Genomic DNA, 15,528 nt, shown 5'->3' on the forward strand with positions numbered 1-15,528 from the left:
ATGTATAGAAATGTCATCGTGGTCAAAGTACATTACATACATGTATAGAAATGTCATCATGGTTTTCTTTTTCTATTTTATTTTGTTCAATTAGCATGCACTGTAAAAAGAAAAAAGTAGTTAAAAAGAAAAAATCTTTACATAATCGCAAAGATGAGATAGTTACACGAGGAATTAATTTACCCAACCTTCTTGGTTTATTACTTGATTTATTTATGTGCATGTATGTGGGTGCCTACATGTGTGCAGAAGAGGGTCAGATCCTCTGAGCCTGGAGTAACAAACGGTCGTGAACCACCATGTGAGGTCCGGAACCACGACTGGGTCCTCTCAAGAGCAGTCAGTGCTCTCGGGTCTGGGCTGACTCTCCAGCCAGGCACGGGGGTGGGGGTGGGGCTGGGGCTGGGGCTGGGGCTGGGGCTGGGGGGGGGCTTAAAATGAGAGAATTTATACAGGTGACGACAGCAATTCCACGGGTCTCAAGATGGCCTTACTTAAAACAAAACAAACGTGGATAACCCGACTCATTTAATCTTATAATCTGCCACGTCAAGAATAATTTACAAGGAAGGAGTCGTGGCGATGTGTATTTATTGTGCTGTGTCCTGTCCAGGCCCAGGCTCCTTATCACCAGCCCAAAAGCAGACGGCTTGTGCGCAGATTCTGCTTCTGTGACTTGCCTTCTCCGAGTGTCCCTCATGTTAAGTGTTCTGCCAAGGGATGGTATCAAAGGCTGAATGAGATAGATAATCACGTCCCCTGTCCTAACACTGCCCAGAGAGAGCAATGCACTTGCCAATACGTGTACCTTACGAGACAGGACTGGCAGTCGCGATAGGAAGGAAGCGATTTTGGCACCACACTCCTGCTATTACAAAATAAACCCCGATCTCTTTGGAGAACCTGGAGAAAGCTGGGCTGAAGAGATTTTTCAGTTCATTAAAGTCTACACATGGAAACACCTCAAAGGGGGCATGTGTGGATTGCTTCGTTTGCAGGTCATTGCCATCTTTAGCCTCTTCCTTCCGCCCAGCTCCTCATTAAATGTTTTACTTCTCAAAGGTGTTTGTATGGGAGACCATTCTATAGTCCCCATGTTCAAGGCTGGGCATAGTCGGCGGAAGGGAATTCTGGGTAAATTAGATGGATCAGACGGTAGACCGAGAGTGACCAACTTGGCTCTCTACAGAGACTCGTGATTGCCGTATTCCACGTCCCCTTTGTTCTGCTCTTTCTTCTGCAGGAAAACTGGGATCTCCGCCGATCGCTGGTACCAATCACGGTGTTTGCAAAGCTGTTAAGCGAGCACCCGGTACCCTGATCAACTGCCTGCCATTCCTAGGCACTCAGAAACACCGGGTCCAGAAGGTGACTAAATCGGGTCAGTTCCCGAACGGAGCTTAGGGGACACTGTTTTAAGGTTAAATAAACCTTAAAAAAAAAGATGCAGGTAAAACCCTACGGCTAACAACATCACACACTTTGGTCACAGGGCGGTGGTGGCGCACGCCTTTAATCCCAGCACTCGGGAGGCAGAGGCAGGCGGATCTCTGTGAGTTCGAGGCCAGCCTGGTCTACAAGAGCTAGTTCCAGGACAGGAACCAAAAGCTACGGAGAAACCCTATCTCGAAAAATCAAAAAAAAAAAAAAGAATTATCGACAAAATACTTGCAAATCAAATTCAAGAACATAAAAAGATCAGTCACCTGATCTGAGATTCAAGGATGGTTCACTATATGTATGCCAATAAATGTTATGACTTCATAAATGTGCTCAAGGGCAGAAGTCACGTGATCATTTTGATAGATGCAACAAAGGCTTTTGATAAGCTCCACTACCCCTTCACATTAAAAGTCCTGAAGAAACGAGGAATATAAGAAACATATCTCAACATAATAAAGGCTACCTATGATAAACCTGTAGTAAGTATTATATCCAATGGGGAGACATTAAAGGCATTTCTATTAAAATCATGCCCGAGCGTTCACTCTTTCACTCTTATTCAGTGTATTACTGTAGGGCTTAGCCAGAGTGATAAGACAAGCAAAAATAAAGTAGGGGATGGAAATATGAAAGGGAGAGGTCAGAGTATCTCTACGCACAGATGATATGATTCAATACATAGGAATATGATACCCTAGAGACTCTGCCAGAAACCCTTAGCACTGATAAACACGTTCAGCAAAGTGGAAGGGGACAAAATCAACACACAAGAACCAATAGCCTTTCTCCGTGTCGTGGACAAGCATCTTGAGAAAGCCATCAGGAAAACAGGTCCACAGGAGCCTCAAACGTTCCCTTGAATCCGACCTACCTAAGGACGTAGAAGAAGGCTGCAGTAAGAGCTTTAGAGCACGGATGAAATACACAGAGGGGGCCGAGGGAAAGGCACGGGGTGGAGGAGAGGAGCCTGGGAAACAGTCACCCCACAAAAGGCACTGCATGGATATACAGTATTTATTTAACTGCTCATCTGTGACGAACACTTGAGTGGTTCCGGTTTCTGGATATGGGAACATTAGCGATTTAACTTTATACTCATTTGACGGGCCAAAATGAAAACAGATAATACCAAGTACTGAATTTTTTTTCAAAGAAAGGTTGCTTCTCAGAGTGTAAATTTATTTAATTATATTGGAAGAAGCTTGGTATTATCTTGTTATGTTGAACAGTAACCTTTTTTTTTTTATGATCTAGTGATTTGATTCCCAGGTGTAGGCTCAAGAGAAACTTCAGCGCATAGGTACCAAGAGAGACATCTGAGAATGTGCAAAGCAATACTATCCTTAATAGTCCTGAACGTGAACCACTTGTGTATACGAACAGCCATTCCCTGCAGGGAATTCCGTCCCACAGGGAAGGGAAGAGCCATCGTACAGTCTCAACATTTTATTCATAAGATGGGAGAAAAATAGTGCATTGCTTTTTTCCAACTCGATATAAGCTAGTCATCTAGGAAGAGCGAGTGTCAGTTCAGAAGGCTCTCTCAGACCGTCTGTGGGAAAGTCTTTGGGACATTTTTTTAGTAATTATTGTGTTAGGACCCAGGTCACTGTGGGCAATGTCACCCTGGCAAGGCAATCCTGAGCCGTGTAAGAAAGCAAACTGAGCAAGCTGTGATGCCAAGCCAGTAAGCAGCCCTCCTCCATGGCTTCTGCCTCAGTTCCTGCCTCCAGGTTCCTGCCTTAGGCCCCCTTCATGATGGACTGTAAAGTGTAATAAGGTCTAATACACCCTTTCCTCCCCAAAATGTTCTTTTTTTTTTCATGAAGTTTATTGTAGCGATAGAAACCAAACAAGGACAGAGAGCAGTGTTTGCAAGCTGAAGTTGATTTCATGGCAATGGAAAAGACAGAAAGAATCGGCGGAAAACCTGATTTGCCAATTGGATTTTTTTTTTTTTTTTGGTTTTTTGAGACAGAGTCTTGTCTTTGAAAAACCAAAAAACCAAAAACAACAACAACAACAAACACACCAAAGAAAACAAACCAAACAAAAAACTCCAACAGCAAACAAGAATAAAACAAAGCAGACAGACAGAAACAAAAGAAAACAAAAACAAAGAAACAAAGTAGGAGAAATACATATAGCCTCCCCCCCCCCCATAAAAACACAAAATCGGAAACTATAATAGATAAGCAAAAGGCAAGTAAGGTAAAGCTGCCCAGGCAAGGCGTTATGAAGCACAGCATCTCCAAGACAGTGCCGAGCTCCCTTTGTGTTGGCCATCTTCTACTGCGCGTGGGGGCTTCGGACAACTAGTAAGACTCAAGTGGAGAAACTTTGTTTTTTGCAAGCAGTTGTCAGCTGGAGACAGCTTCTGGGCTGGAGATGTGAGTTCGTGTCCACGTCCCCGCTCAGCGCTGGGACCCCGTCAGCCCCGTGTGTGCTGCCCGTCTCTGAGTGTCAGTCATGTCTGGAAGGTACTGTTTTCTTGGTGTCTTCCCCCCTCACTGGGTCTTACCTTCTCTTCCTCCCAGGTCCCTGAGCAGCCCTAGAGGAGGGGTAATGGAGACATCCTACCATGGCCTCTCATTCTGCACACTGTGCGGGTGTGGGTCTCTGTGTGCTCCCGTCTCCTGCAGAGGAAGCTTCTCTGAGGATGGCTGAGACACCGGTTATGTTATTATGTGGATGCTATTAGGACTCACTTTACTTTGTTCCTTCAGCAGAACAATAGTATTTGATGGTTCAGTAGAAGCAGGGCCTGTCTAGTCTCAGGGTTTTGGCCTTCTGAGAAGTGTCAGGGACGGGTCTCATTGCATGGAGATAGTGGTTGGTTACCCTCACTTTTCCCCAGTGTTTTTCGGTCCCTAAAGCGCTCCCGGAAATCACTTTCCTTCTTTTCGTATTTGTTTAGATTCTGAGATAAAATCTAACTTGCTTTTCAGATGCTGATTAGAGTATCCGGAGAGGCTGGATTTGGGTTCCGCAACATGCTCATGAGTTTGGGGAAATGCCTCAGTGTAAAAATCCTGCCCGCAAGCTCAGTCCAGAAGCGGAAACGGATCACAGCATGTAGAACTGCAGCTCAAAACACGACACGCAGGACGCGCCCGCCCGCCCGCCCGCCCCGACTCGGAACCCGAAACCCCGGGACCCCGGACCCCAGCAGCCGAGCTCTCAAATCCTCCCGCGGACCGGCAGCCCTTGCGCACCGCAGGAAGCCTTAAGGGGGTGGAGCTGTGGGCGGGGCCGCAGGAGCCGGCGCTCGCCGTTCATTGGCTTCCGTGCCGGAAGCGCCGGTGCGGTCCGGCGGCGCACGCGCGCTCTCACGCGCTGGGCGGCCGGACCCGGTGGGCACCATGCTGCGGTTGCTGGCGCGGACCCGGGCGGCCCGCGGCTGTCGCCGCTTCGGTTCGTGCTCGCCGGGCGCCCGCGGCGACGCCGGGGAGGGGCGGGCCCACTTCACCACGCCCATCTTCTATGTGAACGCCGCGCCGCACATCGGGCACCTGTACTCGGCGCTGCTGGCCGACGCCCTGTGCCGCCACCGCCGTCTCCGGGTTCCCGGCTCCGCGGCCACGCGGTTCTCCACCGGCACGGACGAGCACGGCCTGAAGATCCAGCAGGCGGCAGCCGGCGCGGGCCTGGCCCCGATCGAGCTCTGCGATCGCGTGTCTGCCCAGTTCCGGCAGCTTTTCCTGGAGGCTGGCATCTCCTCCACCGACTTCATCCGCACCACGGAGGCCCGGCACCGGGAGGCGGTGCAGCACTTCTGGCGCTTGCTGGAGGCCCGGGGTCTGCTTTACAAAGGACTTTACGAGGGCTGGTACTGCGCCTCCGACGAGTGCTTCCTGCCCGAGGCCAAGGTCACTCGGCAGGTGGGTCCGTCCGGGGAGCTGCGTCCTGTGTCTCTGGAGAGCGGACATCCCGTCTCCTGGACCAAGGAAGAAAATTACATCTTCAGGCTCTCCCAGTTTCGAGAACCGCTCCAGCGGTGGCTTCAAAACGACCCTCAGGTGATCACCCCGGAGCCGTTCCACCAGACCGTTCTGCAGTGGCTGGAGGAGGAACTGCCCGATTTGTCCGTTTCTCGAAGGAGTAGCCACCTGCACTGGGGCATTCCGGTTCCCGGGGACGATTCGCAGACTATCTACGTGTGGCTGGATGCCCTGGTCAACTACCTGACCGTACTTGGCTACCCAGATGCAGATTTCAAGTCTTGGTGGCCAGCCACATCTCACGTCATAGGTAAGGACATTCTTAAGTTTCATGCCATTTATTGGCCTGCCCTTCTCCTCGGGGCCGGATTGAGGCCACCGCGTCGCATCTATGTCCACTCGCACTGGACGGTGAGTGGCCAAAAGATGTCCAAGAGCTTGGGCAACGTGGTGGATCCCAGGGCTTGCCTTGACCGCTATACTGTGGATGGCTTCCGCTACTTTCTCCTCCGGCAGGGAGTTCCCAACTGGGACTGCGATTACTACGATGAAAAGGTGGTCAAATTGCTGGACTCCGAGCTGGCAGATGCCTTGGGAGGACTTTTAAACCGGTGCACTGCCCACAGAATAAATCCTTCCGGGACCTACCCGCCTTTCTGCGCTGCTTGTTTCCCCAGCGAGCCGGGGCTAACGGGGCCGTCGGTTCGTGTGCAGGCGGAAGACTATGCGCTCGTGAGGGCAGTGGCCACTTTGCCCAAGCAGGTGGCCGACTATTACGACGACTTTCAGATTTATAAGGCTTTGGAGGCCGTATCCAGCTGTGTTCGGCAAACTAATGGGTTCGTTCAAAGGCATGCGCCGTGGAAACTGACCTGGGAAAGCCCTGCGGACGCCCCTTGGCTGGGTACTGTGCTTCACGTGGCCTTGGAATGTTTGCGAGTTTTTGGAACCTTGCTTCAGCCCGTTACTCCGAACTTAGCCGACAAGCTGCTGTCGAGACTCGGGGTCTCTGGCACAGAGAGAGGCCTTAGAGAGCTCCACTTCCTACCTCGATTCTATGGACACCCCTGTCCCTTTGAAGGGAGAGAGCTGGGACCGGACACTGGGCTTTTGTTTCCAAGGCTGGACCAATCCAGGACTTGGCTAGTGAAGGCCCACAGGACCTAGAGGCTCAGTCCGTACTGGCCAATGGGAAAAGAGCCAATGTATTCTTGCATTTTCAGGAAAGTTAAAGTCGTGTTTAGAGACGCATTGTATCCGATGAGTACCTAAACCTCCCGAGTCCTTAAGAGCCATTCAGGTACCGCTGACAACCCACCCTTTTCATTTCTCCGTGCCACTAACCACTGCTCTTCGTTTGCCAGTGTCTCTGAGGAGGCTGGTTGAGTAAGGGACCAGTTTCTGATACTGTTCCTTCTCATTGTGCCTTCTCCCAAACCATGGCCTAGACCGGCGCTCATGGCTGCTCCCCAGGCTGAAACGAGGGTCGCAGACCCTGGCCGGCGTTCACATGTCAGCCCTGCTCTTCTAGACACCGCGGGTCTCCGGTTAAAGTGATTCTTTCCCTAGAGCTTTAGGAGCCTGTGTCCTAGGCAATACGACTCTTGCCCATGTTCATTCTCAGTTGTGCTTTGTAGTACTACACTTCGTCCAGTAGATGGCGCTGATCTCACACATTCAACGCGTTATGAGCCTGGCTTCAGACATCTAAGGTCACAGAGCTTCAGAATTTTACTGTTTCCTTAAAGGATAACTTTGGAACCACTGCTATTTAACAACACAAAGATACTAGAATTCTCATCTTGAAATTACTAAAAATGACATGTACAATAAGTTAAATATAACAGGTTATTTATATGATAAAACCATAAAGCCCTTTAGGTACACTGTATTACAAATATTAATTGTAGTAATGATTATATGTATAATTCATCTGTGTTCTCTTTATATTTCCTGACTTATCCATAATTTACCTCATATGATTGCTTTTGATATATATCAAAGGATATAATACAATATTGAAATTATGTAATAATTGTTAATATATTTATGTCAAATTATTTTTTGTTCATTACTTCTCTTTTTGAGACAGGGTTTCATTATATAGTTTAAGCTTGCCTCAAATTCATCAGTCTCCTGCCTCTGCCATTCAGGTGCTGGTGTAAGGTGTGTCACCATGCCTGTCTTTTCCTTTTAACTTGTTACTAAAGTTTGATTGTGAACACCGTATTTAGAGTTGTTGAGTAACATTTATTGAAGGAAATATTGGAGGGAGAAAATGATGGGTGTTCAGGATGTCAGGGATTCAGGGCTTTCTCCAGGGCTCCCTAAAAGAGACCCCAGAGGAGAAGTTAAAGTGACCATTGTACAGTGAGCAGAACATAGTGGCCCACTGCTCCTTCTGGGGATGGGTTGGCGAGGCCACGGTTAGAACGCAGGCTTGCTTCCCATGTCCGTTCTGAGGATGGGATCAGGCAGAGAGGGCTCGCCAGGAAGTAAGCGATTGTGCTCGCAGCTCCTCCCAGACCTAAGTGCCATTCAGCGCTGGTGTCTCTTAGCAAAGCCACACGCTCGGAAGCACTGTTTGGAAAAGATGCGTGCAGGCATTCTAAAGGTGGAAGGACCGTTTCCACAAGCGTTCCTTTGGACTCCTTGTACAATTTGTGTTTAGATTGTTCCAGCGTCCAGAGGACTGGGGCCAGTAGGGTAGATTTCCGGGGTACAGACAGCATCTCTTAGGGCTGCACAGTGATTCGACTTAGCTTGTGTTTCCCTAAAAGGAAGGCATAGAGAAGCCAGTGACGTTCCGGCCTCTCCTTTGGCGAGCCCTTACTGCAGTACTGTGTAGACGCATCGTGTCTCCCATGGGAGAGCTTCCTCATACCCTAGCAGCTCGGCTTGCTGTCAGTGCAGCTTCTGCAGACTGTGACGTGTGAAGGCATTTAACTATCTGCTAGACACTAGGAGACAGGACAGAAAAGAGACGGCGTAATTACAGCAGCCAAGCATCTAAGGGGAACAGTGTGGTAAACTGAATCCTATTCTGTGGTGACAGCAAGGTCAACCAGATGTCTGGATAGGCACAGCAGGTAAAACAGCCTCCATTGTACACGGTTGCGTCTGGCTTGACACAGCAGTTTAGAATTACCAAGTGGAGAGTTTTTTTTTTTAGATTTATTTATTTATTATGTATACAACATTCCTTCCATGTATGCTTGCATGCCAGAAGAGGGCACCAGATCTCACTATAGTTGGCTGTGAGCCACCATGTGGTTGCTGGGAATTGAACTCAGGACCTCTGGAAGAGCAGTCAGTGCTCTTAACCTCTGAGCCATCTCTCCAGCCCGAGAGTTACCTTTAAGGAGGGTTTGTACTTCCAAGGTGAGAGGCTGGCGGGCATCTTAACCTCTCCTGGAGAAGGGAATCGATTTTTTTTTTTTTAAATCTCAAAATGCTCTTGTGAGTCTCAAATACTTATTTTGGTGTGCTCTCGGAGGCAGTATTGGAAGTGATAGATCAGGCTTTCCAGGAAGCCGGGGCATACAGCTTAGTGGTGGAACACTTACTGGGCATGGAAGGCCTGGGCCAATCCCGGTACTGCTAAGCAAACACCAGCAGCTCTCAACTCTCCACACTTGTGTATCTGTGGAGTAATAAGCGGCAGCAGGAGACGTTTATGACTGTATACTACAAATAGACGGGGCACGTTCCTAACTGGAAGACCCGTGGCTGGAGAAGCAGCAATGACACAATCTTTGATTGCACCAAAACCTCAAGTCATTTTACAAATAGACGTTTTTCTTGTGAACCCATGGGCTTTAATAGGTGTGAAGAGGCTAACAGACTACGGAATTGACGCCAAAGCGTCTAAGTGCGCAGGCTGGAAGGTGGACCCCCGAGCCCAGATTTGTTTGGTGGGTTTGTTTTGGTCAAGCTTCCACCTGTAACTGCAGCAGAGCTCTTGAGCTCCAGAACTTGCCACGCTGGAGTGGGCACTCGCTGACCGTGCTGTAAACGGGTGACCCAGGAGGTGAGAGCTTAGATCACAGTAGGGATGGCTGCACGCTCTGACTGCTCTACAGCTGCCAAGTAGGGAGTGGCAGTGTGAGGCACAGGTGTCACCTTGAATTATGGGGGAGGCGGCCTCGTAGATGAGAGGTGAGTACGGCTGCTTTGTGATAACTTCAGATTGCCTTCTCGAGCCAGTTTCCTCCTCGAGTTCCGCTGAGGAAGCCTCTTGTGGTGGTTCTGTGCGTTGGAGACTCTGCTGGGTCTTGTCTTACCCAAGGATCTGGAGCCAGGAGGATGTAGATGTGACTGCAGCCACATGTGTTTTCGCAGCAAAGTTTTCCTAGTTCGAGGGTCGGGGGACGGCTAGGGTCAGGTTGGGGTGCTCAAGAACAGACTGTAGAAGAAGCCTCCAGCTCTCCCCAGAACTTTCCGCGTGCAGTGGATCCTGCCCCTTCTGCTGGAGCTTGGATAGGACGGTGAACTGAAAGTTTTCTTTGTGCTTGTGTCTATGTAAGGATGAGGGTGGAGTGAGGAGGGGTGGGCAGAAGGTGGGGTGAGCTGTGCCCTCTCAGCTCCCTTGAGTCAGTCTCTTCAGCACCGAGTAAGCCAGGCTGGCCGGCCTTCTGTTTCTGGGATTCTCGTGTTTCTAACCAGCCTGGTCACAAACCAAAGCAAGACAGTCCGTGAACTCTTTGTTAGTCCAGAGCTCCAGCTGGAAGCCTTTGCGTAGGAGGCGTGGCCTTGTGGAGGAAGTGCATCGTCAAGGGCGGACTGCCATTCCCAGTGTGCTCTCTGCCTCCCGCCTGTGGATCAAGCCGTGAGCTCTCGGCTGCTGCCCAAGCCTAACTCCACCATCACAGCAATAGAAAAGAAAGACAAAATAGTAAAATAAAAATTGCTGTTTGAGTTGCTGACTTGATTTTGATTTTTTTAAAAAGTTAAGCTAGGCAGTGGTGGCACACACCTTTAATCCTGCAGGTGGATCACTGGGTTCAAGGCCAGCCTGGTCTACAAAGTGAGCTCTAGCACAGCCAGGACTACACAGAGAAACCCTGTCTTGAAAAATCAAAACCAAAAATAAATACAATGAATTTTGGTTATGGATTAGGTCAGATTTCCAGCATGTCTGACGTAATCTAAGCGCTCTGCCGTGCTGTGTTATGATTTCTGTGGAGTAGCATTCCAGTATTGGTTTACAGTCTGAAGCTTACATCTTCTGCTCTCAGCCATTCAGCCAAGACTGCACTCCTAAAGATGTAGACATTTCTACTGCCTGTGTGTGCATGACGTGTCCTGTCATATGTGATGGCATGTGTATACATAGTAGATGAGAACCTGTGAAGCTGGTCCTCTCCTTCTACCACTCCAGGGCTTCTCGAGATTGGATTCAGGTTGCCAGGGTTGCACAGAGACATCTTGTTGACTCAATTAATTCTTTATGTAAAGATAAATAAGGATGTTCATTTTAGTATACACCTTTGCTTCAGGCTCTAATAAATGGTAAGGTTATATGTGTACCAAAGGGCTGTTGAAATATTATGACTTATCATCAGTGAATGTTTGGCTTGTATACATTCTTCTATGTATATACCAGAGTCATAGGAATTTCTTGGATAAGAAGGGGGTCACAAAGGGAGAAAGTTTAAGAAGCTATGCTGAAAATGAAAATATGTTATAAAGTTGTTAGGCTAAGTATTTCAAAATGACATAATATTCTTAATTAATACGTTACACATTTGTTTGGACAAACATCAATATTAATTTTTATTTGAATTAACTATTGTAGTAACAACGCTAGAGAATTTAGTAGAGGCCACAAACACTGGAACTTTTTTATTTTATATATACAATTTAATACAAGTGAACATATTAATAAGATTTATCAACTTACTAACAGTTTAAATTCTATGACAACTTCCCTAAAAGGACTGCAGACCAGGCCCTTTTGGCTGTGGTTATTGCCCATTATCTAAATGCCACCTACTGAATAAGTCTTGATAAATTTTTATTTCATAGCATAGTCAAGATGTTCTCATCTCTTTAAACTAGAAACTATTGTGAACTGCAAAAAGAAAAACTGAGTGTTCAACTTTACATTTTGAAAGGAATGTAGCTATTTTGTAGACACGAGTTTCACGTCAAAGTGGGGTGAAGCCATCTTTATATAGGTCTCAGCTCTCATGTAAAATATACTTTAAGAAATCAAATATTGTAAAATCCTTGTCAACTAGAAAGGCCAAGAAACCTTCATTTTAATTTTGGGATTGAAATAACTTCTCTAGGATCCTGCTTGATCGCAGCCCTCTGTCAGCACGGTAGGTAGTGGACGACCTGTTGACACACCGCCTGTAAATGTCAGTTCCTCGTCTCTAAGGGCTCTTGGAAGGCTTGGGAACTACAATTATGAGTTGACAGTTTGTACTTAAGTTCCTATACAGCTCATTTTACAGAAATACCTCAGTGTTCTATGCAAGCAGACTTGTATCACTTCTCTCTCATCATTGTGATGGCTTCTTTTTTCTCCTTTTTAAATGCTGGCGATGAAACTAGGGTCCTGTGCATGTCTAGGCAGACATACTGCTGGTCTACACTCTGAAGCCAGTGTTTATTTTTAACTCATTACTGGAATCCTATTTTAAAAAGAAGCTCCCTTTGATATTACAGAAGGAGTCTGTGGGCAAAGGTTAGTTCTTGGAAATGTGTCGTTAGCTGCATGAAAGATGGATACTTGGTTTTCATCCACTTTAAGAAGGATTTTTATTTTGGATGCAAAAGAAACATTTTTTAACATTCGTGATATTGTTTTGACCTAGTATAAAATATAAAAAATGGTTGGTTAGTGCTCAAGGGAATTATTTTAATTAACTATTGCTTGTATACAGTCAGTCTCTGTAAGGTAACCACACCAAATTCTGAGTGAAATGTTTTTTTGATGTAACTGATGTCACAAATTGGATAGCCAGCCTAGAACACATTTTGTAATTCATGGAGAACACTGAGAGTTATTAGCTCTGACGTAAGCGGACTGCATGTGCACAGCTATGGCTCATGGAAATGTATCAGGAAACTACTGTGATTTCAGACGGACAGACAGGAGTAATAGTGAAAATCGCTACTTAAAACCAAGCAATGAGAGGGGGCTAGTCAGGTTACACCAAGTTATTGAGAACCATCCCTGGTAAGTGTGTAAGGATCCAGTATGTATGGTATGTATGTCCGAGCTCAACAGTTACAGCAAACTCTGTATATATTATATATGTAGCCAGGACACGGGGCTCTGCTGCGTCTATGTTCACTCTTCTTTAACACCAGGGCAGTGTGATTTAAACAGCAGCAGTTCCCAGTTTGAAACTGTCTAGAAGAACAGTACTCCTGTTAACTTTACTAATCAGCACCTGCCTTTTTACAAAGGGAGAGAACTTATGCTTATCTTTAAAAAATCTGTGTACTTTTGTATGTTGTTACAGTGTTATGGGAGTAGATAGTGCAGCCTCATTTGTTTTGGTGCTGAAAACAAAGATCCTAATATAATTAGCAAGGAACACACTGTATTAAATTTCACCTCAATTGTTAATGGATGAAGTTAGTCTTCTATCCCCAAAATCCCAAAGGAAGAGGATGTACTTTGGCAGCACTGCTTATGCTGACTAGACATCTCCTTTAGCTAATGTAGTGGTGTTTCAGAACAATAAAAAGACCTTGAAAGTGGAAAGCTTAAACACTGATATTTCATAGTTTTTAAAATTACTTTTGCTACATTTGTAAATAAGCAAGGTATTAACAACTTAAGCATATGGTATCTTTTGAGAGATTACATGAATATATTTTCATGTTACCTCCATTTTACACTTTACAGTGTACAGAGAGAAATATAATAACATATAATCTTTACAGAATTGAGTGAAGATGATGCGGGAGCACAGGATATTTTAGGAGATCATAATTGCCTGAACTAAACTGGTTAACCAAACATTTCACTTTCAATTTTTTTAAAATGCAAAATACAATTACTCTTAGGCTTTTGGAAAAAATGCCTGCTATTCACTGAATAAGCTTGAATAATAAATATGGGATTAAAATATATACTGAAAACAGGTAAGATAAGTATTAAATATATTGTTTCATGATATTTTGGCTAGGGCTCTGGTAACAATATATATATAGCATGTTACTGTCAAAGTAACACTAGCAAAAGAAAATAGTCTTAAAAAGATGGAAAGCCTTAGGATGTATGAAGATACTATCTACTAAACAATACCATTACATTTTATTCAGACATATGCACTTTAGCCCAGAAACATTAAACTACATACCACAAATATATATATGTACATCCATGAGTATATTCATCATCCTTTACGAGACAGAATAAAAAAGTTTTTCAAGTTATTATTGGGTATTATAAGAACTTTTGATATTATAAGATATCTGATATTACAAGAGCTTTTTATTTATAATTCTTACTCTTTCCCAGCAGAAGTACAAGACAGTATTAATTCTTGGAGTAGATATACATTTAAAGTACCGAAATTATAGCATTTCTTAGAAGTATTGTGCTAAAGTTATAAATTTCCATGTAGTCAATTAAAATACTTCTGATTTATATAATTTTATTGTTTTACTAATAGCTTGCTTCTATCAAAGGAATAATTTTTTAAAACAAGTTACATTTGGTAAACAGCACTGACTTAAAAGAGTAATTTTTTAATTTAAAATTTTAATTATTGTGGCATATTTTTTAATTTTAGAAACTTCTCTCATTCCACACCAGCAGGCAATCATAGCTTATTTGTATTTAAATATAAAATTGTATTATGGGTAAATTCTTATGTTTTAAGAGCCTATAAGCCTCACAAAGAACCAAATGAATGAAAGATAAAACACTGACAGTATCAAATCTGACATGATGTAATTATGAATACTTACATTCCCTAAGGTGCTGTGCCCCGTGAACAATTCTACTTCATGTATGAATGATGGAAGAGGGCCAGAAATAGATCATTTTAAAGAACATTTAAGGATAGTGTCATTTTGGTCATAGTAACCACTACACAGTAAGTGGCCATAATATGGCAGATTAGTGGATATTTTATATTTTATAACACAGATTTTTATATCAATGTGTGTAAAATCTGTAACGTAAGTCGAGTTGGAATGTTTTGTTTTAGCTAAAGTACACACAATTAGTGAACCAGAACAGTGTGAGAACTAGGATTTGTGCATCACCTCACAAGGTGGAGTTTAAAAATTACACCATATTACAGACATGGCCTGCTGCTAAGGGTTTTTATATATGCATCGATCTGTCTGCGAATCTGGAACTTATGGAATGGACTCTGAGTGGTTATGTATGGAGATCGAGCTGTGAGGTCAGCCAGACGATGAGCTGCAAGACAGCCGTCTCACAGAGACTGCCGCTTGTTATGGCTTACAACTCTGTATTACCTAAGTGTCTCAGTTAATGAAGGAAACCATGATTTAGCTCTGCAGCTCCCATATTCTGGCTACTAACATTTTAAAAATTCTTAAAAAAAAAAAAACAGAAAAACCCAAACCATTTAACTTTAAGCATATCCCAAACCTCAACCTCATTTGTTACCAGACCACATAGAAGCCTAGCTATTTTCTATTCTGGACAAAACAGTTATCCAAGAGTCTACTTAACAAAATCAGTACAGGAAGGTGGAGTGGAAACTGAATCCTCTGCTCTGAAATCTTTTCTAGGATGAAAGTGTGGGCTTCGAGAGTATCGAGGTTTCAAAGCCACAGATGAAGGATGGGAAAAGCTTCTTCTCACAGAATGTAACCTTGGTTCCTATTGAGAGATTTAAACAAAGTTAAGGTTTTAATGCACTTTAATGGCTCTCATTTTTATAATTACTTAAGGGAAAGATTAAAAAAATAAGATTTAACTGTGTCTGGATTTGTTTTTAGACAGCACTGGGGATCTAATTCAAGTCTTGTGTGTGCTAGCTAGTCAAGCCTGGTCTACCACTGAGCTACATACAGCCCCAGCCCTGGGTCTGGATTCTGAGGAAAGTGTTTTTCAGGACAGGACATACTCGTATGAAGAGTAGGCTAACTTTCTAATCTGCTAGGCAGGGAGGCATCCTATGCTATAAAGAAATCAGGA

General features: G+C 44.8%; 2 protein-coding genes across 2 annotated transcripts in view; one reads left to right on the forward strand and one right to left on the reverse strand.

Moving 5' to 3' along the window:
• Positions 1 to 4,787: 4,787 nt before the first annotated feature.
• Mars2 (methionyl-tRNA synthetase 2, mitochondrial) lies at positions 4,788 to 10,309 on the forward strand. The gene has a single exon (XM_041668396.1). The coding sequence runs from the start codon at positions 4,806 to 4,808 to the stop codon at positions 6,549 to 6,551; it is 1,746 nt and encodes a 581-aa protein (XP_041524330.1). The 5' UTR covers positions 4,788 to 4,805; the 3' UTR covers positions 6,552 to 10,309.
• Positions 10,310 to 15,051: 4,742 nt separating this feature from the next.
• Positions 15,052 to 15,528, reverse strand: part of Boll (boule homolog, RNA binding protein) — a 66,410-nt gene continuing 65,933 nt past the window's right edge. Inside the window, exon 11 of the mRNA XM_041668569.1 lies at positions 15,052 to 15,210. Within this exon, the coding sequence (XP_041524503.1) occupies positions 15,052 to 15,210 (159 nt within the window). The remainder of the gene's footprint in view (positions 15,211 to 15,528) is intronic.

This window comes from Microtus oregoni, unplaced genomic scaffold (genome assembly GCF_018167655.1).
Source record: "Microtus oregoni isolate MIOR12 unplaced genomic scaffold, Mior012 000018F_ref0000195, whole genome shotgun sequence".
NCBI lineage: Eukaryota > Metazoa > Chordata > Mammalia > Rodentia > Cricetidae > Microtus > Microtus oregoni.

Bases quoted from the DNA above. Each gene is read 5' to 3' on its own strand.
- Mars2 (XM_041668396.1), top strand. From the start codon at position 4,806: ATGCTGCGGTTGCTGGCGCGGACCCGGGCGGCCCGCGGCTGTCGCCGC.